The sequence below is a fragment of the Platalea leucorodia genome (genome assembly GCF_965183815.1).
Source record: "Platalea leucorodia genome assembly, chromosome: 6".
Classification (NCBI taxonomy): domain Eukaryota; kingdom Metazoa; phylum Chordata; class Aves; order Pelecaniformes; family Threskiornithidae; genus Platalea; species Platalea leucorodia.
In genome coordinates this window covers 79,918,896-79,945,069 of record NC_138828.1, presented here as the reverse complement: position 1 = coordinate 79,945,069, position 26,174 = coordinate 79,918,896, and the positions used below count along the sequence as shown (strand labels likewise).

The window sequence follows — 26,174 nt, the reverse complement described above, 5'->3', positions numbered from 1 at the left end:
TCCTCCGCCGGCTCCCCCGGGCCGTTACCTGCGGCGGGGCCGCGCCGCCCGCCCCCGCCCCGATGCGGAGGCGAGGCGCCCGGACCCAGCGCAGCGCAGGTAGGGCGGCGGCGACGGGCCCCCGCAGACCCAGCGCCCGCGGGTGTGAGGCGGCGGTGTGGGGTAATTTTTTGGGGGGAGGAAGGGTGGGGTTTTTTTTGGTGTTTTTTTTTTAGCGGGGGGAGGCCGGTGCGGCGGCGCGGGGCCTGCGGGCGTGGGGAGCCGGGGTGCTGAGGGGAGGGCGGGGGTGCTGAGGGGGCTTTGCCCTCAGAAGCACCCCGGGAGCCTCCGTCGCTGCTGAAAAAGGTCTGAGGTGGCGCTGAGGAATGAAGGCACCGGCGTTTGGAGGTGCTCTTTCGAGGTGGCGATGAGTCCCGGCGATATTTACGTACCGCTCCCTCAGCGGGCCGGGGGTGCCCGGAGGCCGCTGGGGTCACCCGGGCCAGGCCGCGACGTCCACCCCGCTGCCGTCTGGGGCTGAGGCGTTTAGGATGTGCCCGCCAGCCCCTCTGCTTCCAGGGCCCTCCCGGGGAGGGCGAGGAGACGCCGGGCCGGGGAGGTCTCCGGGCAGCGAGGCGGCGGCTTGCGAGTTCTCGGAGATGGGCAGTGGAAGTCAGGTCTGTCTTGGGCCTCTCCTGGAAGGGAGAGGAATGTAGTTAGGGCTGTCTCGAGTTGTTCTCCTGAAATAAAATTTCTAGGCTTCTGCTTGTCTGTGGGTTACGATAACCTTTTTTTGGGTGATTTTGTTGTGCTCGGGAGCGATAAGAATGCAAAACAGAAATGACTTGTGCCGTGGCTGCCAAAACCTTTTTATTTTCTTCAGCACTAGTCAGGAAAAAGAGTTTTTTGTGCTGAGCTGTTTTTGGTTTTGTTTTGTTTTTTTTTTTTTTTTTTTGTATTTCAGTAGATCAGATGAAAGTATAAGGCTGATGGAGGAGAGATGTTTATTTTGCAGCTCTCTTTAGTTATGGAAATTAATGGGAAATATTAATAAAGTTACTGGAGGTAAACAGCTTTCCTGTGGTAAATGGCTGGGTTTGTCTCATTTTGAGAAAAAGGGTAAATAAAGATGCATATTTCTTACTTTTCTAAAAAAAAAAAACCTTGTTGAGATAAATGCTCTTTATTTGTCTAAAGTGGATACATGTTTTTAAATGCAGTTTACAACGAGATTGTACAGATACAGTTTAGAACTGGTGTGCGGTTTTCCTGGAGACTGTGTTATTCCATCTGTTCTGCTGCAGCGAGGTTACTATCTCCCTTCTAGATCACGTAGCAGGAAACCCGGAGCTGTTTCCCAAGCCCTCTGCTAGCCGGACAAGAGGCAACAAACGCAGGGAATCTCATTGAAAGGTCAAAATGCAGCTGGCGAGTTTGCGAACGGAAGCACTTTGGTGCATTGGCCACTTCCTGAGGGCTGATGAAAAATGGGCTTGTCCTGCCTCTGGTTTCCTGGAACTTCTTGGGATTTAGCATCCCCCCTTCTGTCGAGTTTGATTAAATTAGCCAGATGACTGACAGGCAGTTAGGGGCAGGATGTAGGAAGGCAAAGTGCAGTAGCAGAAACTTCCTTTCACTGAGGAAAATGGGCTAAAAATGTTTAATTTTGTTTGCATTACATACAAAAGCAAAAGCATCCGTTTAGGGGATGGATGCAGAACGTGCCAACATTGCTGCAGAGTTGGAGTGTTTGGAGGGCAGGTTATTTTGTTTAGATAAGAGATCCTGGAGAACTTAAGTGGGTCTTGAGTTTTGATAAAGCCTAAGTTACTGAACAAGACCCGGGCAATGCTTCAAATTTGTCATGGAGTAATTTTCAAATTACAAGCGAGTCTGAACGAAACTTACTCCAACACAACAGGTTAAAGTATCTGCAGCAGGCGCATCCAACGCTTCAAAACCACACAATGGTAATTTGGACATAGGACTTCTGGATCATGGAGGAGCCTCCCCTGTTGTGGTCAACTCTCTATGATAAGGTCATTCATAAATCATTACAGACTCTCTTAAAAATTGTCTAGGCTGTTATTTTCCACTACTGCTATGGGAAGGCTATTCTTTTACTGCTCAGGAATCTTTTGCTTGTAGTCCATATATATATATATGTATTATATATATGTTTATATATATATGTAGTCCATATATATACACATATATATGTATTATATATATGTTTATGACCACTTTTTCCTGTGAGCCAACGTTGTCCTTTTGTTTGAATTGTATGCTTTCAGCTTTGGTGTTTACCTGTTTGATGTATTCAAGGACAAACTCCCAACCTGTTTTGCGAAGCTAGACAAGCGGGGCTCTCTGTTCTCCTTGGGAGCAGCTCTTCCTTCGCCCATCCCACCAGCTCTCTCTGCCACCTGTTAGGCCCTGAAGTCTTGAATTCAGAAGTTAAGCACTAAAATTGGTTCCAGCAATGTTCTTTGCTATATTGCAATTTCCTTTTAAGCCTTTTCTTCATAGGAGGCTTTTGGCATCTCCTCTTTTGCTTCTGTAGGCTCAAGTGTGATTTTTACCATGATCTCTTGGAGTGTTAGATGATACTGTGGTAAAAATGCTGCTGTACTATTAACATTGTTCCATAATTACCAGTTGTTCAGTGCTATTCTGCTGCATAATTCAGATGTAATATGAAACATCTTGGCTGTGTAAGTCTGTTGGCATATTTCCTTAGCCCAGTAAAGATTAATGCTATGCCCTGCCCCGTCTTTTCTGACCATTTCTTTTAGGGAAGATTTATTCCTCAAACTTCCCATGTAAGGGGAAAGACCTAATTTGTTTCGGCTTCCTTGCGGGGGCTCAGAAATACCTCCCACTTGTGCTAGATGTACTCACCCAGCTGGTGGTGGGTGATGTGCTGATACACTGTGCTCTCTTCCTCCCCGCCTGGCTGGCGTGGCTCTTCCCCAAAGTACTGGAGCGGAGCAGCATTTCCACACATGCAGGGTCTGTGGGCCTGGGGAGGAGGATGTGCTGCGGAAAGGGGCGTGCGAGATGTGCACAGGAGGGGTTTGTGGGTAGCAGCTGCCTGCTGTTACGCTGCAATTTGTTCTTCCTGGGCGTTTGCTGGCTTCAGCAGATGCTGAGAGGAGTGGCTGACTTCAAGTTCTGAATGCCCCAAGCAGGTAGGCCGCTGTATCTTACACAAGTAACATAAAAGGGAAAACTGAGATTTGCTCTTAAAAAAAAAAAAAAAGGAGGGGCAAGGGGGGCTCAAAAGCTTCCTCTGCAAGAAATAAACTTATCTTTTTAATACCACAGTGTTCCCAACAGCAGTGCTTTCACTCACCTATTTCTTCCTGCTTGGCTGGAACACTGACTGTGTGTGACTCACGCGGGAGTCAGAAAAATTCCAAATTCAGATACCGTTTTCATCTGTCACAAAGCATCAGCTGCTCTCTTAAGTGTTGAAGCACATCTTGTTGATATTTCTTGTGTTTACGCGTTCTGGGTTCTTGCTGTTCCTCACTTTAGAGCACCCGAAAGAGATTTCACAGAAAAGCTTGGAAAGCTTGACTAGAGAAGAGGATGCCGAGGCAGAAGTGAAATCAAGAGGGTGATCACTGTTTCGAACACTGAACTTTCATTCAGAACCCCGCTAAGAGTTCTTTGCCTCTAACGTTATTTGAGCAGGCATTATTAATATCCAGAAAGCTTCCTGTGAATGCTGCTGAGAGGAGGTGATGGTGTTGTGCTCTGAATATCTCTAATTAAGCTGGTAACTGGACCGAAGTTGAGCTGGAACCAATTTTTTTGTGTTCAATCTGGATGACCCAAGGTTAAGAGCAAGTTGTAGCCTAGCTATGTGTATTTTTCGTAAAGGAAAAGCCTTGGAAAATAGACACAATAATATAAGGTTATTAATGATTTCATGAGTTGGTGGTTGATGTTACAAAGAGGATGAAGGAATGAGCCATTAAATAATTAGAAGAAAATGCTAGTAGAGCATCATAAGACCACGAGAAAAAAATGCTGATGCCTCTAAGGTACTATTGATCTTGCTGGTATTCATGGCTCCAGGCAAAATAATTTTCACCTGCGATACTGTCGGTGCCCTTGAGAGCATCTATCAACTGCTTCGAAATTTCCATTTACTTTTTGTTTCACTTTTTGCCGATTGGGCCCACAAGTGTAGGATTCAGTATTTCATCCTCATTTTCTGAGGAGACAGATCTTGACCAAATGAATTGCAGATTGTACAGACGACATTGGGTTTTACTACTTATTGTCTGATTAAAAAGCCTTACCAGTCAAAGTTCATTTTGTAAGACGCATTATACACTAATGTAATCAATGTCCTGTTGTAGGTGCTTATAACCATATTATAGGCTAAACTTCTGACTGCCATCAAGGATGTATTCTTTCTATTGACTTTATTAAATTAACCAAAACAACAGACTCTACTGTTCATCAGAAAAGGCATGTCTGTCAAATGCTTTTTTCATTCAATAGTAATAGGTGCTAAGGAGATGATATTCAAGGAAAGTTTATCAAATATCTGAATATGTCAGAGTACCAGCTTTACTGTGGGGTTTATATAGTTGCAAAAGAAGAAATAATTGACAGAAGTCTCTTAATTTTTAACTTTAGTTTCAGTTTTTCCTCTGGTGAGAAGCTGTCGGTCTCTAATCTACAAGAGCTCCTAGGCTGCTGTCGTGTCACGTCTTGTGACTGTTTCTGCTAGGAATTGGTAGGATGATGATCAGAGGATTATTTGAAGATAAATATCCAACAGTTAATACATTGCTACAGATTATAACGCAAGAGTGTCTCATGCCTCAGTGTGTCCCTGATAAGTCTGCCTCAGATCTTTAATATCTCTGGAATTTTTCCTCATGCTTGTGGTTTTAAGGGATTTTTGTCATGTACCATTAAACGGGAGTCTTAAAGACCCTATGAAAATGTTTACTGTGTTATAGAGAGATTTCCCAATCAGAAACAGTTCCTTTGGGATAACTTGTCTGTTCCTCTTCTTTCCCCGCTTTTTCCTGAGTATTTTGTCACTACAGGGCAAATGGGCCTGTTCAGATAAAAGGCTTTTGACTTCCCTTGTATAGGTTTGAAATCCAATTTCAGTATCTAGGCAGCTTTTCAATTGGCTTTCCTGGTCTGTAAAACCTGTGTTTAAAACTTGGCTTAAAAATTTGGATTCACTTCTGCAGAAGTCATTGGAAAGTGAGGCAGTCCTTCACTGTGTTGTAGTTTCTTGAGTGCCTCTTGCTAGAGGATGCTTGCATGTTGTTCCAGGTTGGTTGGGTTTTTTAATAACAAATTCTTTAAGGTACGAGAGAGTCTGTTTCCAAATTGGTTTTGTATTTAAGGAAGCCTGTGTTTTGGATGAATAAAAATACCTCTAATCCTTTGCAGTTGTAAGGTAGCAGTTTGACTGTGCAACACTTGTAACTGCGGAGTCCTCTGTGTATACTGAGTTGCACAACTAACTGTCCTTAGCTTCCACTTTTTTATTCTTTGTATTATCATTTTTCTCCCTGAATATTGCTGGGACAGGGCTTGATCCACTGTAGATTTAAAAAAAAAAATAAAAATTGTTTATTATGAGGGGTTTTTTAAACAAGTTAGAGATTATTTGCAAAATTTATTTCATTATGGTTTATTGATTCCAGTGAAGAGATGATGAAATTTGAAAGTGTAGGAAGGATCTGAAGGTATCACGCGTTGATTAGGAGACTTGGGAGGGAGAATCCTGGAGGAGGGACACCCCTGGGGAGACTTGTGGACCGCCCGTGCCAGAGCAGGTGAGCTGGTAAGAAGCACAGAGGAGCAGAGGAAACCCAGTGAGAATCACAGAGGAGCTGCAGGCAGAAACCATTATGGACGTGAGCCCAAGCTCCTGCACTGCCTGTCGCCTCCCCAGAGGAGCTGGGATGGGCTCCATGTAACCCCTAGCAAAAATAAGGGAAATTGAGATGAGGAGGGGAGGAGGAGAAGTGTTTGGCTTAAGTTTAGCCTGTGGGAGGGGAAGGAAGGATGTTTACTCAAGGGTTAAATTGTTTGTTTTCTTTTTCTCAATATTAGAATTGGTGATTAGAAGTTGTTTTAATTGGCAATAAATTATATTACTTAAATTCACTGAGTCAAGACTTTTGCCTGTTAAAGAGAGTCGAACCATTTTTGAGGATGTGGGAGGGAACTAGGAGAGTTTTATACTGATTGCTGAGTTAGTTTTTTTAATGATTTTCTTAAAAAAAACCCAGATGATAAAGAAGTTAAATATTTCATATTCTTGGGTTTCTTCAACTGAAAGGCTCTGCTTAACAGATTAAACGTTTTTTACATTTGTTTAAAAAAACCCAAAGAACCACAAAAACTACAACCTAATTAACCATTCTTTTCTTTTTTTTTTACATCTCAGCCTTTGTTTGATGTCTGACATTTATTGCATATTTGCAGAAGCAAACAAAATTAATCCTAACTATAAATTTTACCAAACTATTTTTCATGTTGTGACATAAATTAACAAACTTCTATTCAAATATTGTATCAGTCTTGAAAGCCTTGATGAAAATTAACATCTCATCTATTTGATTGATAATGAGGATATATTAAAATGTTTAATCTTTTTATGGGCACAACTCTCGCAAGTGATCACAGATACTAGTGTTGTAGTTGTGTCCTGGTTTTGGCTGGGATAGAGTTCATTTTCTTCCTAGTAGCTGGTATAGTGCTGTGTCTTGGATTTAGCACTAGAATAATGTGATAACGCACTGATGTTTTAGTTGTTGCTAAGCAGGGCTTGTACTAAGTCACCGACTTTTCAGCTTCGTGTGCTCTGCCAGCGAGGAGGCGCACGAGAAGCTGGGAGGGGGCCCAGCCAGGAGAGCTGACCCAGGCTGGCCAAAGGGCTATGCCATACATACGACGTCATGCCCAGTATAGAAACTGGCAGGGTTGGCCGGGGGGCAGCGATCGCTGCTCGGGGAAGGGCTGGGCATCAGTTGGCAGGTAGTGAGCAATTGCATCATGTGTCACTTGTTTTGTATATTGTTTTATTATTATTATTACTATTTTACTTTATTTCAATTCTTAAACTGTTCTTATCTCAACCCACAAGGTTCTTTATTTTCACTTTTAATTTCCGGTTCTCTCCCCCATCCTACCGAGGCGGGGAGTGAGCGAGCGGCTGTCTGGTGCTCAGTTGCTGGCTGGGATCAAACTGTGACAAGTTGTCACTTAATTTGTGTCGTCTGTTTTCCCCAAACGTGTCCCAGGAAATGGTCTATAATCGGTTTAAATTTTCTTAAATGTACTCTTTGAACTCCTAGCGTAAAATTGTGCAGTATGCCCGTGGGTTGTTTTCCTGTTTTAAAAAGCCTCAGAACAGGAAGTTCATGCAGAATTCCTCGCTGCTAATGTGCACATCTCAATGAAGAGTGTCTTGCTCAAGTTTATTCCATGTGAAAACACCTTCTCTGCCTTTTAACTTCACCTTTCTTTTTTGAAACATAAATGTTGCTCAAAACCAAGGAGCTTTCATTTTATCATTTACTATTTTTAAAAGTATGTTTCATAAGTAATTTGTGTGTATCTGATCTGGAGGAGGGAGCATGAAACAAACAGGTGGTTTTGGGTGTTTTTGCATTAGTTTGCTTCTGTTTGCTTCTGTTCCACTGCCTTCTCAAGCTCTATTGCTTTTGATTAGCAATTCCTTTATATAGGTGTTACTTTTCAGTATTCAGTTGCTCTGCAAGCAACTTGCAAGTTACGCTGCAAGCTTCTTGATCTTGTTACATGAACTTCAAAGGCTGCATTGTGCAGCAAGACCTTGAGATGGTCTGTCTTGTGAATGACTCATAAAGCTGACTGTTTCTATTACTTCTGGTGGTACTATGAGAGGGAAAGTTTAATTTGTATTTTCAACTTCTACAAGCTTCAGGTGCAGTCCGAGATCATGTTGTGCTAGGTGCTGTACAACTGTAGAACAGAAGATGCCTCTTGTCCTGTTGGGCTTTCAGCCCTGGCCTGCCTAGGGTAGCTTCCCCACGGGCTCGGGTAAGAGCCTCTAGAGTTGCAGGTTGCAGGTAACAGCTCATGTGCAGGTACTTGTGTAGATCTGGGGGATAAGGTTCTGCATGAAGAGTTACCAGCTGGCAGTAACTGTCCGTGCCGGTGCTTCCTCTGCACAGACAGTTATTTGGGAATAGTAACTGCCCACGTAAAATGCTGGGCTCAGCCGTGGCGGCTGTTAACGGGACCCTTGGTGGCTGTTAACGGGACCCTCCGTGTGTGGGGAGACAGGAATGTGCTTGAATTGGTAGGGCGAAGCAAGTAAGCGGAAACATCCCCTGTGTGGGGTTACAGTTCTGGGGGCTTCATGAGAGGGTGATGAGGGATGTGGGTATATGCCTCATGCCTCATTCTGCACTTGTGTGCAGGCTGGTCTGGTCCTCTCTCCGAGCCTGGTAACGCTGTTGGCACTCAGACAATGGGGGCTGAGAGTCCTCGTCTTTGTCTTTGGGTAAATTCAGGTGCTGTACATAACCAAACACAATTTTTCAGGGTGTGGCAGTGGTCATGTACAACTCAACACGTGCTGCTTTTTAGTTTTTAGCATTCCCACATGAAAAGACACCCTAAAGACTTAAATTAATTGCTTCTGAAATATTCCAAGTGTGGAAATTCTGTCCACTTAAGAATAACAATGAGATAAAAGTAAATTATGGTGAAAAGAATAGCACCACAAAAAGCTTTGGAGTGTATTCCTACTGATGGACAATTTAGCTTTCGCAGCAGCTTTACACAGATCACTTAAGTTCACTAGATGAAAAGCAAATTTAAGTCCCTCGAGTCCTCACTAATTACACCACAAAGAGTAGCTATGGAAATGTCGATACAAAATGTGATTGTGATACAGCATTACTACTGAGACATCTTTTGTACGCAAATTGAGACATTTGCATTTATGGCTCCCAAATTAACTGTAGCACTGTCCCTTTCCGAAAGGGTGTAGAGGTGTTTGGCAGTGGTGTTAGTATGCAGACAACAAAATCTGGATGTTATAGGCACAGCTTGTCTTTGGTGCTTGGTTTCTTAACTGCCATGGTTCTCTCTGTAAACTCACAGGGTTTGTTTGGTGTTTTTTTTTCTTTTTGAAGCTCGGGAAGACTGTGGGAAAGGTGCACTCTCAGGTGCTTGTTACTGCTGGCCTTGCTCTTTTGAACACGCTTACGCCATTCCAGCCGGCAGAAAGTGCTTATTGACTTAGATAAGAGTGCAGGATCAAACCCTGAGTAATTTTTAAAAAATGCTGTGCTGGACAGATGTACTTTGATTTCATATATCTGTCTATTTATCTGTCTAAATATACATAGACTTGATCAAGAAAGGAATCATCTGAAGTAAACAGAACTGACAAAAGTCAACCTGAAGTAAACTGTTGCAAATGAAATGAAAACTGACATTACTTCAGTTATATAAACAAAATCCTTGAGCGTACAAAGCGTTGGACTCAGGAAGGATGTGCTGTGGTGAATAATTTAACGCTCTGTGTTTCCTTGTTGCTTTTTGAACATCTGGGATGAGTGAAGCAACCGTTTGGGGACGACTGGAATTTATGTTGCTCAGGGGTGGGGAAGACTTTCTGATAGCACTCGTTTATGGCAGTCTTGCATTCCTCATTAGTCCCCTCCCGTCTTCATCACTCTCTACCTCTTCAGTTCCTTCTCCATCTTTCAGATCTCTTGCAGCCTTCGCTTTTCTTTGTTTTGAAAGGCTTCATGAAAAGTGCATCTGTTGTAGGATCTCTGCATACAATTCTGTAGTAGGAAATTTTCTCCCTTGGAAGTGATTAAAAGCGTGCTGTTTGCAGAGCACTGTTCTTTGGCGATTTATACGGCAGAGGAGATGGCCGTGTTGTTCCGTGTTGCAGGATGATTCCAGGAGTACGTTAGTGCCATTAGGCAATAAAAAGTTTTATATGCATTGAGCAGTCTTTCACTAGCAAGTCGTCCTGTCAAATTACAACAGAACCTGGGTCCTAGAATAGGGAAGACTAATTTGCAAAGAAAAAAAACCAAACTGCTTTGAACAAAGCGAAGGCAGTGAGGCTTTAATCTTACCCCTGTAATTCAAGCTGTAAAACTTCATGGATTTGATTCAAACTGCTGGAAAAATACGTGCTTAATCTGGAGTGTGCTCCCTCGTAAATGTGACCAGTAACCTCGCGGTGTCACTTGTACCTTCTTGCAATGATTTCCTGGTAGCAGGATCCTCCGATAGCTCGTCTGACTGATTGTTTTGTGCAGGACCTGTTCTGATCTAGGTTCCTATAGACCGTGAGCACGTCACCTCTTTATGTTGTTTAGCTGAGAGAGAATTATTACGTGCATTGTTCTCTAGGGAAAATGGCTGAAGCTTGTTTCCTGCTTTTTTATTCAGCGTTTTTTCTTTTTAAAAATTAAAAGTTCCATTTTATACTTTGCCCCAGCCGTGTATGTAGAGATCTGCGGAACGGACAGATGTAATTCTTGTTTCGTTGTACGTTGTAGCTTAGGCGTATGCAGCATTCAGTTACCACATCCAGGCAGCGAGCCACCTGCATCAGCGAGCGATCCCCTTCCCTTTTGCCAAACAGTGCTGAGCACCCCTTGTTCGTGCTGGTCTGAGCCAGCCTCCTTTGCTGCTTTGTGACAAAGGCCTACAAATGGGTGTTACAGCTCAGAGTTTGTGCAATTTATAAATAGAGCTAAGTGGGTAATTTGAGGTTCTTAGTATCGTAATAACCAGGTTACCTATGTTTGAAGTAAGTGGTGAAGTTTTCTGCTGGTGAAAACCATTAGACTGTTTTGTTTTTTTTTTCCTTGCCTTGCTGTGTTTTGTGGGTTGTGGCCGCTTGCATGTGACTCTAAAAGTGTCACTTAACTGTTGCCTGCTCTTCAATGAACTTAAGATGCTGGTGTTGATCTTTTTCTCCTTGCCTCACCCTGTCTCACAATGGTTTGTGGCTTTTAACCTTCTACCAGGTGTATCGAATTTGTTACTGAGAAATGATGTGTGACTGTGCAAAGAGAGACTGACTTTGAGTCATCTTCTGAATTAGATATTCCTGAAATTTCAGTGGGATGGATTTAGGATCTGGAGAGGATACTTCTGTCTCATCAGCTTCTTCATCCTAATGTTTAAGAACATCAGTTGTTTGTCCAAAAAACCAGTGTTTTGAAGTGGCAATACAGGCTAGTTCAAATGGGTCCTATTGCCATATAAAATAAAAGGAGCAGAAAAGAGAATGTGGAAGATTGTCCCTAGAGAAAAGCCTTCCCTTAGCCCTGCTTTTTTTAAAAGCTCTTGTGACAGAGCTCTTGGCAAGAGAACAGAAGAGCGTGAACATCTTTGCAGTGGAGAGCAGAGAGGGTTAAGCACTGAGATCAAAGGGAATGAGTAGGGCTGAAACCCTCCCTTGGAGGATCAGGCTGCACCCTTCCATGGTTGGCTGATCAAAGGGAGTGCTGCTTCGGGAGGTTGGTAAGGCAGGAAAAACCCTTGCCCATATCGCTTCTCCTTTCAGGGCAAAACCAGCAGGCTGGTATGGGCAAGCTTTGCATGGCATTTCCTTGTTTACTCACATCTTTGGTTAATGGGAGCAGCCTGTGAGAAGCTGATGTGCCAGTCTGAATATTTCCAAAATCAGAATTGAGGCATGCTGATAGAAACTCGTGGGACCTTATAAACAGTAAGCAGCAAGATTGCTTCTTGTTAGCTAATGATCGACGACTGGGCCATCTGTGAGGGAGCACTGTGCATTCCTGCTGGGTTCACGGTGTTCACTGGAGGGGAGCTGCTGCTGTGCACAGAAGCTGCCCTTGTGCTGGCAGCCTCCTGGTCCTGCTGCGTGCCAGGCAACATTTCCTGCACGCCCTCTTTGGTGCTTGCTGTCGAAGTTGCTGACCACGTTGCTGGGGCTTCTGAAGGGGTCAGCAGTATATTCAGACTGATGATGAGACAGGTTTGCTTAACCGCAGGGAACTCGGGGAGTTGCTTTCAGATAATAGCTTCTGTTTTGAGATGGGATCAGGGTAGCGTAGTACTTGGACACTCTGATACAGGGATCCTAAATACCCTGAGCATACAGTGTAGATTTTTTTTTTTTTTTCCTTGTCCGGAGTCTAATAATTGCTCAAACAAAATGGCATTTGACCAAGATCAAGCAATAGTGTTTGACAGTAACCAATGTAGTTGCAATTATTAGACTTCAGGCTTTTGAAGAATGCAAAGACCTATACCTGGCAACATGTACATATTTTTAGAATCATGTCCTGGTGGTGCATCTGAAATGAGTATATTCTTGATCACAAGGAGGTCAGGAATGATTCAGTATTCTTGACAAGATAACCAAGAATCACAGTCTTATCTGGGAAACAGAGTAAGTTAACAGTCATTGGATGTCCTTTGAACTTTTTTTCCATTCAGAAAAAGTTATGGTAATTTTTTTCTTTTTTTTTTTTACAGCAATGCTGAGTGACAATAACTCTGTGAAGCCGAAAAGTGATTGTTCACCTCCTGTGCAATGGTGTAAGGTGGCTCCACATGAAGATGAGAAGACCAAGCTGGTTTTTAAAAGGTACTCGCAAGTAAGTGTCATTGTCATGGCAATCTAGAGGTCAGTTGCTCTCCCTCTAGCCTGGCAGTTACAAAAAGGATGCAAAAATCAAGGGATGAGATTGCCACAGGAACTGAATGGAGGGTTAGGCACACAGCTTTCCCTGGGGCACCTAAAACACTTTGAGGGCCTAGGCTCTCCCCTAATAGTACTTGTTTTTCCAAGCCAGTGTGAGATCCCAGTACTTTACTCACAAGTATTTCCAATCTTTTTTGTATCCAGATAAGTAACAATGTTGAGGCTTTTGTACAGTCTGATAATTGAAGAAATTGAAGGGCAGTGGATGTTTAGTGGGTGTTTTGGGGAGGTGTCCCCTCATAGTTAATTTGTTTACGAAGACTTCTGGAATGCTACATCACAAAATCTTCATTACTCCATTGTTTGTAGTGTAACATCAAATTGGAATTAATGAGTGCGTGCTAGTGTGCATCCAGAACCATATTTTAAGCCAAAAAAAGCTCACTACTGTGATGCCTCTCTGCCACATGAATTTTTAGGTCTTAAAGCTTAAAAAACCCAAAGCCAAACTGTTACATCCATGGGCGTTTTGGGCACGTGAATGGTGCAGCCCCAGCTGAATCTAGAGGTACTTGATAAACCCCTGGGGAGAAGAACCAGCCTCATTCATCTTCTGCGAACGCCGTGTTTCTGCCACTCAGCCCATTTCCAGGGGTTGCAGCCTAACATGCTAATGAAGGTTTTAGACCCCCTATAAGTGCAAAATTTAATTTAGTTAAATCAGATGCGAGAACAGTGATGCTTTTCCAGTGACCACCTTATTTGCAGCACATACTGCAAATTAAGTGCCAGGATTACATCTGTTAGCCCATATGGTACAAGCTTTTTAAAAAAAATTACGGAAACCTGTATTAACTTCATCTGAAAGAGTTTCAAGAAGCACTGAACACTTAGTAGGTTGTATATTTTTAAGACATTTAAACAAATGTCCGGTCCTTGGGAAACCATAGGAAATGAAAATCAATAATAAAGCTCAAACTACATGCTTGAGCAACAACCACCGCTCTAACCAAATAATGATGTCATTTTTGCAAATTAATTTAGACATGAAACGAGCCAAGTGATCAACAGTGAGATTCCTTAGGAATGAGAAATGAGTAGATCAAAAATACGGGTAGTCTATAGTACTCAATTTTAAAGTTTGGTGTTGTTTTTTTTTTTCTTTTGCATGTTTTGGGGATGTAAATAATTAAATTAGTCTTCTCAAGATAAACCTGAACATCTAAATCCTGCATTCTAGCCTGCCAGTGAGTTGAAAGTTTTGCTTGTGAGTGATGGCTATTGGCCCAAAAATCTTGCAATTTGGAGTTCCATCCCTTTTTTAACTTGCATGAAAAAATTTATTTCAAAATAAAGTTGCCCTTTGAAGTAGGAAAACAAAAGTCACTTTTGGTTTCTTTGTGTGAGGAGAGCTGTTTGACCCATCAGATATGCATTTAAAGTATATGATGCAGGCATAGAACTGCATAAATCAGAGTGTCAATATGCAACATTTTCCTTATCAAAGCATCTCTATGTGTTCATACTTTCCTGCAGATAGCTCTGAAGAGTTGTGAAAGACTTGCAGTGAACAAAGCAATAGTTTTTCTTGGTTTGAATGAAATGCAAGTATTCACCTGAAGTTCTTCAACTGCCTTAAATTTGTTTAAAAATACTCATTTAACAATTGACGGATTGCTGGAAAAAAAGATGATTCCCCTCCCACCCCCCTTTCCTACCCCTACACCCTCCTATTTGTTTTTAGACTTCTTGCGCTGTTTGTGGTTGGAGCGTGCTTCCTTTATATCCTCAAAGTACATTTTGGGCCTGAAGAATGTGACAGAACAAAAATGCCGTATGTGGACCTCGATCGTGTAAGGGTTGGTATTTTTTGGCATTTTTTTTTTTTACTTGGCTTAAAAAAAAAAAAGTTATTAATTGACAATATGAGTTATAAGGGTCTATAACAAAGAACTAGAATGCTGAAATTATCCTGTGAGGAAAAATATATTTTGCTTCATTTCATGCCATAGAACTTCTGGGTTTTGTTCTTGTAGAGTGACAATGGAAGTGCACAGAGAAACTGGATTTTTAGGGGTAAAATGAGATAACTGTGACGAATAACATTTGAAATGGACGTGTCTTCATACTGTTGTGTCAGTGTCGATGATACTGGTGATCAGAAAGTTGATGCAAATGAAAATTAACCTATTTCAAAAAAAAAGCCCCAAACCCAACACATTAAACCAAAGTTTTATTTTTACCTAAGGCAGTTCCCCAGTCTGCTTTGCCTTGTAGTTGCTCAGCTGTTTTTGGAATCACAGGACAAATGTACAAGAGGGTGCAGCTCTCAGTTCATTTATTTAAGGTAGCAGCTACTTACTTCAACTGCAGTTTTGCATGTGGCTTTTAAGCTGGTGTAGCAGATGCCAAAAAGCTTTCTCTTAATACTTGCTGACGTTTCTCTGCCTTTGCTACTTAACCTGTTTGTTCTTTATAACAGTACACCCTGGCTTAGAGTTGTTGCATTTCTGCCTTTGAATGTCTCAATGCTAAGATACAACTTAAAGCAGAAGCCCTGATTTGAGATAGCATCACTGTGTGTGCATCCTCCCCCCCCTCCTGCTTTCTTCAGTGCATGTGTTTCCCCTTCTGAGCCTCTTTGCCTCCCCTTTTCTCATTTGACTTATTTCTTTTCTCAATAACATTCTTGCTTCCAAACAACCACCACCTTAAGCCAAGCAAACCTAAAGACTCTGTGAACTGTGTTTATTGCTGTCCCACGATTCATTTTGTTTGTGTTAGATGCAGGATGAGGAAATAGCGTTGCTCTTTGTCTAGTTAGGTAGTAGCTGATTGCAAACTGTTTGGGGCAGTTGACAAGTGATTGACATTAATTTTTATGGATAGGATGCACAGCTGTCAGCCTTAAAAATGAGGCTGTTCAAACATGCACTGACTCTTGCTGGCAAAGTACAGCATAAAGTTGCTCAGTCGTGCTTTGCCCAGGAAGAAATGTGTTTTTTATGCCCAGACTTGCAGAGACCTTTTTAGCAGTGGTGGAGGCAGTTCTGTAGAACAATCTTGTTTAAAAAAATAATAAAATAAAAGCAGCACAACTTCCTTCCTTGTGCACCCAGATACACACTTCCCTTTCCTTAATAGTACAGAAGGGGAACTGAGTGAGCATGAGATTTGAATCTTGACACTGACCACTGTGTTTGCTCATGGATTTTGGTTTTGTTTGGGTTTTTTTTTTTTTATTACAGTGGAGGAAAGATCAACAAAGTTATATTGGGGAAGAGAACATGCAAAAGGATTTTAACTGATAAAAATAATACCTTTGCTACTTTTCTTCTTCCTTACATCAGATACTGGCTTGCCACTGCAGATTTCTAAAAAACATATATGAATAGTTTTTTGTTTGGGTTTTTTTTGAGACAGATCAATGTGTAGTTTTATCTAACAGCTTAATCTTTTTATGCGATATGGAACTGTAGCTTTTTATTTTGGTGACTAGTCTTTGAAAGAAGACCTGAAACACCTCCACCTTGCATTCCTTTTAAAGTTGTGTTTTAGTCATTAGCGATATCACTTTAGCAATACTTCTGGAAGAAGTGTTATATCATTTTGATAAGTAAGCAAGTCCAGCCTGCCATTTCCCAGAACTTTTACCCAGTGTATCTGTCTCTGATAAAAATCCTACTGCAGGCAGAACTCGGGTCACACAGGTGAGCAGCAGAGTAGAATTTCACTTGCTGGCTTGCTGCTGAATTAGATGGGTAGAAGTACATCCAGGTTTTTTTAATCTGTTTTTGTAAGTAACAGTACAAATGTTCTCAAACGGCTGATTTTCACTTATCTCTTTTAGTAGCCTAATTTATTCTTTAGAACAGCTCCTATCCAGATTTAAGTAAGTGGATGGAGAGACATTCCTTTGCAGGTTTTCACCCTGTACTAGTTAGTATCTGCGTTTGAGTGAATGCTTTAAAATGTCTTGTATTTCCATGTTTAAGCTTTCTTTATAAACCCCTGTGGTTGCTAAACTGCTGGTGGTCCGCTGGTGGGTTGCATCTAGAGGGCCTTGCATGTCCCTGAAGCTAGCTTTCCTGACTGAAATCATGTATGTTTTGTTTTAGAGAGCACAACAGTATGCCAGTGCTGCATTGCAGGAACAGTGTCGGCCTTCTTATGTGAAGAAAGAAATGAGGAGGCTATTTGTGGAGAAATATAGCGTGGACGTATCTCCCTTCGTAAGAAAAAATATAAATGAAGATGAAGCTTTATTTAAATATGAACCTCCTTTTGGATTTCACAAGTTTTCTGATAAGCTTAAAAATCTCCTTGAACTCTTACCTGAGCATGATTTACCAGAAGATTTGAAGTCAAAACACTGTAAGCGTTGTGTTGTTGTTGGCAGTGGTGGAATTCTTCATGGATCAGAGCTGGGTCACTTATTGAATCAGTTTGATATTGTGATAAGGTATGTATTTTCCATTTAAGGATTCCAACTACTTCAACTCTACTTTATGAGCTGACTTTGTTTTTTAAGGGGAAAGTATCTCCAACGTTTATGCAACTTATAAGACTGTTTCTGAAAGTGCTTTTGAAAAATTTACTTGTGGCTTCATGGAATTTGAAGTCTTAGGAGCAAAATAAATTGTCATGTTCATAAGGCAGGAATTCAGTGTAATTATTTGGGGACTTCAGATACAAAAAAAGCCATGGGCAGAAATGAGATAGAAACCAGTGAAATCAACAAGTAGACAATCCTGGTTTTATCTATTCATACGTTTAAGCTTTCAGAGGTAGGCTTTAGGACTCGCCTCCGCCTTTTTCCCCTTGGTTAGTTGCGATGCTTATTTGAAGGATTTTTTTGTAACAGCTATTTCAAACACAATAAAAATTAATTAGTGTTCCAGTATACAGTTTGCTTACACACTGTATAGCATGCTTATCTTTCCCTACCTTTACAAGATCAGTGTGTGCTTTCTATGATTATCCGTGTTTTCTAATGGCTGAATTAAACGAATACATGCTCTGTATTCGTGCCTTCTGAACATTACTGTTTGAACTCTCCTTCTTTGTAATTTGAATCATGTAAAGTCACAAATAAATTTAATACAAGCATTTTCCCGAGTTGCTTTGTAAACTGACTTGCTTCCCTTAAAAAGGGAAGGGCTTGGTATAGTGAGTCAGTATCTTTTATACATATAAACAATCCTGCTAACATGTGGAGGGGCGGAGAACTTGCATTAACTGTTCTCTGAAATTAGGGTTGGCAGCATGAAGGGGACTTTCCTGTTGATATAGAAATGTTTGCGGGACTTCCGCTGTTCTGCAGAACTGATGGAGCTGGATGATGCTGTTCTTGTCAGCAGTGTGCTAGCATCTGAAATTTTTGGTGAGCTGGAATGATGTAAACCCACAGGATGCATTACATTGCATTGAAGGGATAATTTGAATGCCTTTCTGTGTGTAATACTAGAGTGTGTGTGTGTATATGTGTGTGTGTGTATATATATATAAAATAAATTAAAAAAAAAAGATAATGCAGGTAACTTCCTGTGTGCTTTCTTTCCCTTCCTCTTTTAAGCCTCTCTGAGTTGGCACAAGGCAATGAATATGAAATTCTGCAATGCTGTTTTAAGTTACTTTCCTATTCAAGCTTTTCTTTTTGAAGTTTTGCACTTGTGCCAGTTAATCCAGAAATAGAATTGGCTTTCTCTCAAATATAAGGGATGGATCAGGGTGTGAGGCGAGGAACATGGAGATACTGAGAAAATGCTGTACTCCACTCTGTTAAAAATCTGTGGGCCAAATACAGGTTCTTTGCTTAGTGTCTGATGCTTTAATGAGATTATAACCCATGCTTATTAAATACAGTTTCTCTCCATTGTGGTTTTTTTTTTTTTGTTAGGTTAAATGATGCACCAGTTCAAGGATACACAGATCACGTTGGTAACAAAACTACTATACGGATGACTTACCCGGAAGGAGCCCCCCTTTCTGAACACGAGTATCCTCCTGCTAGCTTGTTTGTGGCTGTTTTGTTTAAAAGTGTTGATTTCAATTGGCTTCAAGCAATGGTAAAAAATGAAACCTTGGTATGTAATGTGGCAGTGTTAGGTACCTGCGATTTTTGTTTGGTTTTTCTTCTCTAATGCATAAGAAGCTGGCTGATCTGTTACTTTCTGTTTTATTATACTAAGGATCTTTTATGTAACTTTGGGTTTTTTAGCTATGTGTCCTAGTTACAGTTGGTACCAGCATTCATGTTGAAGCCCCACACTGACATAACACTTTTTTTTTCTGCATATATTGGTGGCTTGCACCAAGCTACGTTGACATATCAAGTGGTTACTAAAGTGGAATTCAGTTCAGATTAGGTTTAAGTGACTAGTTCAAGTCTGCAGAGCCTGGAACAGAAATGAGATTTCTGGATGCCAGTCCATTTTTTTTAACAGCTAAAGCCTGTGCTGTTACAATAGGCATACCTGCAGTTAATGTGTAACTGAAGCATCGCAGTTGTTAGTTCACATTTGTCTGTGGTTCCAAAATTAAGAGGTCGTTTATTTCTCACTGAATATTTAAAGAAATGCAGAGATTCCTAAGGAACTGATAGAAGGGTTCCGTGCTTCCAAACTCTATTTAAGTTGGTGGTTTTCACCTCTCTGTTTGCAGGCAGATAATTTCTGCAAATTGAAAACCAGTAGCTAGGTTTCTCTGACCACAGATTGAAAATGAGTGCTCTAAATTATTGAGATAGATTTAGAAGAAAGCCTGACAAGTTTGTTAACAATTTGATACGTGCTAGGCTAGGTACCCCAAGTTCCCTTCTTAATTCTGTGAGTTTTACAACATGAGAGCATATGGAAGGTCTGTTTAATATTGACCATGACTGTCTACTACTACTTTAGTCCCGAGAGTGTGTGCAGGGATATTGCCTTGTTTTGAATAATCTGAGTATGTTTTGTAGAGGGGAGATTTTCCTGAATGCGTGAATTTGCACAAATTTAAGAACTTTTGCTCCCTGACTTTTTTTTTTTTTACCAGGGACAAGACAATGTTGGTCTATGACCTTCCCTGCAGCGGTGTGGTAATTTTGATGACCAGCGCCTTTCTAACTTGAGTTGAATCTCTGACTAACTTGTTTTACAAGCTATCTGGCTATTTCATGTTTTAAGGTTTGGTTTTGAAGAATGACTAGTACAAGGATGGCTTTCTGTATTAAAATTTGTTTGGAGGGATTGAAAGAGTGATTGCTTTTTGGCATCTGCAACATCCTCTGTTAGTGAGTTACAAGACTGAAGTATGTGCTTTATGAAAAGAGTACCTTTTCTTGGTTTGCATGGCTTAGGAGCAGATTTGCTGATTCCCACCACCTTCCTTGCTCTGGTGTTTTTGGTGGTGCAGAGAGCCAGTTTTGGGAACTGATCTGAGAATGGACATACTGGAGAGAGTCCACTGAAGGGCCACGAAGACGCTTAAGGGACTGGAGCATCTCTCTTATGAGGAAAGGCTGAGAGAGAGGACTGTTTAGCCAGCAGAAGGGAAGGCTCAGAGAGAAATCTTAGTAATGTACATAAATAGCTGATGGGAGGGTGCAAAGAGGATGGAGCCAGGCTCTTTTCAGTGATGCCCAGTGACAGGACCAGAGGCAATGGGCACAAACCAAAACACAGGAGGGTCCCTCTGAACGTCAGGAAACACTTTTTGACTGTGAGGGTGATCGAGCACTGGCACAGGTTGCCCAGGCAGGTTGTGGAGTCTCCATCCTTGGAGTGATTCAGAAGTCGTCTGGACACAGTCCTGGGCAGCTGGTTCCAGGTGGCCCTGCTTGAGCGGGGTTGTTGGACCACTTGACCTCCAGAGGTCCTTTACAACCTCAACCACTCTGATTCTGTGAACTGAAAACATACTTCTTTCAAATACTAGGCTTTCAGCTGGATCAGCTCTCTGTGCAGGCATTGGTACTTCAGTAAACTTGTTCAGAGCACAGGTGGGAAGACGGGACCATGGCAACCTAGATTTGATCAGTTTAAGCCGCTGTAGAGTTGCAGGTTAGGGTTGCAATAAGCCTGTTTAAAAAAAAATATAGGTCTGTGTTGCAGCTATGTGAGTTTTATCACTTGCTTAGTGTTACGCATTATATGGAAAGATTTGTAAAATGAGCTTGATTTAGTATTGTTTTTTCCATTAGCATGCATCTAATTGACTGGAAGCAGCATGAGATCAGAATCTGGCTTGCTGAGTCTTGTGTAAATCCTCTTCTGAAGTGTTACATTTATCACTAGGTGGATGCTGTCAAACAACAGCTGTTCGCTTCAAAGTCTGAGCAAAATTGTTTTAAATCCAGTGCTTGCTTCAGAATGCCTGGTTAATGTTTGTGGAAAACTGTCGTTCCCTTTCCCATTTCTTTAAATAAAGGTCCAAAGAACCTTGTGGATTCCGGGGGACATGTTGACTGATTAAACGCAAATTGCAGTCAAATACTCAGAAAAACAACTTTTCCTCCTGCTATCCTCTCTGCAATTCCAAATACTTGGAAGGTTTTTCCTCTTTTGGGTCAGTCACTTGAGCTGTACGCTGGTATTCCTGAACCCACCTTAGCTATAAACTCTTTCCTGAATTTCTCAGAATCACTGATGAATCCTGTAACTTGTGTACTGTCTGCCATATGCGTTGCAGTCTGAGTTTGCCTTTGCTGAACTGTTTTTTTTCTTTCTCTTAGCCTCTGTGGATGCGACTCTTCTTTTGGAAGGAGGTTGCTGAGAAAATTCCTTTTACGTCAAAGCAGTTTCGGATTCTGAATCCAGTCATCATCAAAGAGACAGCTTTGGACATTTTACAGTTCCCTGAACCTCGATCAAAATTCTGGGGTTGGGATAAGGTAAGAAGTTTCCTTTTAGGAGAAGGAGACTATAAAATACAAAGTAAAATAAGAAACTGAAAAAAGTTTTGGGCTCTTCCTTCAATAGAGTGTCTCTGTGCAATTTCAGAGCTGCTCTCAAGTAATAGGGAAATTAATGCACTCTCAAAAGGCTCTTGTATTTTCTTGTGTGAAATCGAAGTAGGATTTCAGCTCACCTTTTTAGATGAGGTATTATGCCTGTGCAGGCTGACATGAAATGGCCTGTTTTACAAAGCATTCAGATGCAGCGAGACATAAATTCATCCCAGTACAGTGTATTCACTCACACATCATCGTGACTGGCGTTAAATATTCAAAACACACATTTGATGTATGTTAAGTGTGTTAAGAGCAGCGCTGTTAAGTCAAACCAGCAATCAGCTATAGACAGATGTGTCTCTAGCTGCAGGGAAAGCAGAGAGTGTGGAAACCAGGCCGCTGTAAAGCAACCTTCCAACTGCTGGTGTGCTCAGTAGCAACTGATGGGTATATCCTCCCTCTGTCCTTTGCACCAGCAATAGTAGGGAGTGATGAATTGCCTGCTTTAATTATACACTGCATTTTTGTTAATTTAATTATTTGTTTGAGAAACTGGATGTCACTAGTTCTCTTGAACTATGAAAAATACCGAATAACCATCATCTCTTTACCTTTTGTGTGAAACCAATTAATGGTAGCATTATTGCACAAACGTTTGAAGGATCTACTCAGGTTTATTTATAAAAATAATGTAACATACCAAGCTATGTATCTTTTAGTTGTATCGTAGTATACTTGCCTTCTTCATGAGTTATTCGGTGAAAAGTCATATCGTGAAGAATACTCTTAGAGAGCCTGTTGTTCAAGACTGAAGTAAGCGTACGTCAAGAAATGTCAAGTTTAATTGCCTGTCAGGAGTTGTTTGAGTGTTTGGAGCGAGGGTTCACTTGTAGTTTAATTACACAGTAATAGGGCGTCTTGCCTTCACAGAAAAAAACTTGGAGTTGACAGCCAAAAGTCTTGTTACAGGCAAGTACTCAAGTTGTATTAGTATTTGGCCCTGAAGTTTTTAGTTTTACTTGATCATTTAATTCATTTTTAGTTTTAGTTGTAATTGATTTTAGTTTTAATTGATTAATTGATTTCAGTTTTAAGTGAGGAGAGGGAATGGACAAAGCCATGAAATTTTGTAAAGTGTTTATAAAACTAGCAAAGGAGGATATATTTGAATTCAGCAAGCTTCTTTTTCCCCCTTTTTAGAACGTACCTACAATTGGGGTCACAGCAGTTGTTCTGGCCACACATTTATGCGATGAAGTGAGCTTAGCAGGATTTGGATATGACCTCGATCAGCCCAGCACACCTTTGCACTATTACAACAACCTCTGCATGGCTGCCATGAACGGACAAACTATGCACAATGTGACAAGCGAAACAAAATTCCTGCAAAAACTGATCAAAGAAAAAGTTATCAAAGACCTCACTGGTGGGATACATTGTGAATTCTGCGGGGAAGACAGCTAGTGATTGAAGTGTGGCACGGTTTGGATTCGTTAAATTCCCAGAGGTTCGGCTGGAACAACCTTTTCACTGTCTTAAGGAGTAGTTTAAAGTGTGTATAGAATGGACGTGGAATCTCTGCTGCCTTTTTTAATGTCAAGTTCAATTTGTTGGACTTTTACATTTATTTTGTCAGATTTTACTTTGCACATTTTTTGTGGATAACTATGTAAATACAACTTGGAGTTGAAAGAGATCCATTTAAAATATTTAATGTTTTAAGTTGTCTGAAAAGTGGAGTCTTTGTTTTCAGACGTATGTGGTATGCACAATGCTAGCCTGAGTTGTCTAACAGCGTACAAGAGTTATTTTCCACCGAACTACTGTCTTTGTCGATCCAGTTCTTGGTGTATGACTCATTTTCATGCATGCCATGAAAAGAAAGGCGTATGCTTCTCAAGTCCTTCATTTCTTGCAACTTGAGTGTTGTGTTTCCCCCTCAAATATTTATATTCTTTTGGTTTTGTACTAATATTTTGTTGGGGATGGAGGAGGAATGTGGGAGCGGAGGTGAAGGAAAAGGAACTGTTGTGGCAACAACTGAATAATAAGTACTTTGGCATTCATGATTGATATTAAAATCATTGGTGCATTATTGTATTGGGTTAGAATCCTGCTTTATCATGAGGCATGTTTGGGCCCAGGGCACACTGTAAGAGGATTTAGCCAGTAGGAGACTTTCACCTGACTCAGATCTTTTGTCATTTCCACTCCTTAATACCCAGATAAACTTTTCTAACTAGTTGATTTGCAGCAGAGTTCAGCTACCCCAATTAAAGCAGTGGCATTAATACAAAATCTGCTCCCCCCCCCCTTTTTTTTTTGAGTGACTTGAGAGTTGCTGGTTCTATGAAACACTGGTTTGTGTAAATCTTCCCGTAGCAATAATAGAATCTACGGCTAGGCTAAAATTTCCATTGGTTTACTTTATGATCCTGTAGTAACTACTTACAGATATTGTAACCGTAATAGTTTACAATGATGATGACCCTTATGAACTCTAGTGTTGACTATTTAATTGAAGGGAGAGGTAGAGTTGTTGGTTTTCCCAGATCAGCTTTTAAGTCAGCAATTAGGTGAGTGTGTATAAGTTAAGAATAAAATCAGTTTGAGAAAGTAGTATGATCTAGTAGCAAGGTAGGTAACTGCTGAAAGCAGCATACTTTAAAAAACAAAAAAAGGCTATAAATACATGTTCTTGTGACTGGAAATCAGTGCATTGCAAAGAAACTGGACTGTGCGGATCTGCAAGCAGGTTTTTGGTGTTCATATTCATTTTGTTACTAGTAGAGTAGTAGGTCTGACTGTGTTTGCACTGAGTAGTGTTGATACTCGATCTACACTATGTGAAAAAAGCTTTCCTTGGGAATGAAAGCTTGTTAGCAAATTGATCAAAGGTCGGCCTAGAAACATTGTTCATAGTCATGGACTTTCCACATTGTGGAGACTCTCCACAATCCCACTTTTTTTTTTTTGTTGCTGATTAAGATATGAATGTAGCTGTAGTTTTAAATTTTGAAAAATACTAATGTGGGAAAGCAAGATTAGGGTGGTTGGGGCTTTTTTTTTATTGGTTGGATTGTGTTTCCCATGGAGAGAAGTTCTAATGAATGATAATGTTAGAACACAGCAGCAGCAGACTGATTCTGGCCGTTTTACTAAAAGGCAATAAAATGACAGCGGATCATAAAGCATAACTCTGAAGAAAGTTGTGGACCTCATCTTTCGTAAGTCCCATGTACCTACATGTCCTTGAAAGCCAATTGTGGATGGTGAACAAATTTGAAAATCAGATTCTTGTCTCTGGCACTGGTTGTGTTTATAGCAATAATATTAATCTAACTTCTTCTCCTCTGTGAAACACATTAATTTTGTACTAGCAATAAATTTCTAGTCTGTGTTTTTCTTGTAAGTATAACGATTGTATTGTTTAATTTAAAAATATTTCATGTGCAAAGAGTTTTATACAGATAGTCTTTTAGTTAATATATTTAAATGCGCTAATTATTTTTGCCTGGTATTTAAACTGGAAGCGAAGTACCTTAATTTCATTTGGTATTAGTGAAATTTTGGAAGATTTCAGAACGTGTGTGTTGGGACATCCTGAATACACCGAAAGTATGTGTTTCAGAGCACTTGGTCCCTCACCAGTTTGCTTTACTCAGTAACTTAAAAGTAATCGGTTGATTAACGTAAATGCCAGTAGCTTTTTGGAGATGCTGTATTTACTATCAATTCCCAAGTTACGTTGCTGTAGGATTAGATTGTTTTCCCAGCGGTTTTATGGCTTGTGATAAACCATTGTTCTCCGTGGTAGTGTATACTGCATTGAATACGCCTGCACAGACTCAACCATCCGTGAAATGGCAGCAAAGTTTTCAGGTTGCAAAAAGCAATAAACTGATGAAACCACTTTCTACCTACGTATTTGTCTCGGTTTGCAGTTTGTTCTGCCTCATTTATTAAGGATTTTATGTGTCTTACTGGTCCAGTTGAAAGTCTTGGTGCGATCCCAGGCACTGACGAAGAGGGGAGTTAGTGGCTGACGATAACTCTTTCTCCTTTCATTTATGCCTGTTTATTACCTGTCAGTGGAGTTCTCTCTCTGGTGCCTGGAAGCGAGAATCCATCTCCACACTGACCAGTGTGGAGATGATTTTGGACTGGGTGAGAGCACTGGCCTTAAGCTCAAGGGTGCGTCCCCTCCCATGGGGGAGACAGGCTGTAGCTTCTGGTCTGTGCTTCAGTCTCGCTGGAGGTGAGGTAAGAACACAAGCCGTGCGTGTCTCCGTGCTGCTGTGTCCCGGATCTTTGCAAAGAGTCCGCATCATCCCTTGTAGATGCGCCTCAACGGCGTTCGTTTAAAAAGTCAACGGAGAATTTGAGCGCTGCGATAAAGCCATTGTGCTCCACATCAGAATCTCTCTTTGTAACTCTGCTTTCTGCGTAGGAGCTATCGCAGTTACGTTTGTGTCTGACCTGTTCTGATGCTGAATTTTTTCATGGTTCCTGTGTGTGGAACAGAACTTCAACTTGAATTTAGAGTGGTCGTTATGTACTTGCATT

The 26,174-nt window shown here is 41.1% G+C and overlaps 1 protein-coding gene across 9 annotated transcripts; it reads left to right on the top strand.

Moving 5' to 3' along the window:
• ST3GAL5 (ST3 beta-galactoside alpha-2,3-sialyltransferase 5) lies at positions 1-25,521 on the top strand. Of its 9 annotated transcripts, none has more exons than XM_082315621.1 (7): positions 1-99; positions 12,508-12,629; positions 14,421-14,535; positions 16,795-17,138; positions 18,576-18,762; positions 21,390-21,548; positions 22,809-25,521. In XM_082315621.1, the coding sequence occupies exons 2-7, from the start codon at positions 12,586-12,588 to the stop codon at positions 23,070-23,072; spliced, it is 1,113 nt and encodes a 370-aa protein (XP_082171747.1). In that variant the 5' UTR covers positions 1-99; positions 12,508-12,585; the 3' UTR covers positions 23,073-25,521. The 9 variants fall into 9 exon arrangements, with proteins under 9 accessions (XP_082171747.1, XP_082171741.1, XP_082171742.1 ...); XM_082315615.1 differs by having other exon boundaries at positions 6-99; positions 12,508-12,619; positions 14,421-14,529; XM_082315616.1 differs by having other exon boundaries at positions 6-99; positions 12,508-12,619; positions 18,576-18,744.
• Positions 25,522-26,174: the final 653 nt, after the last annotated feature.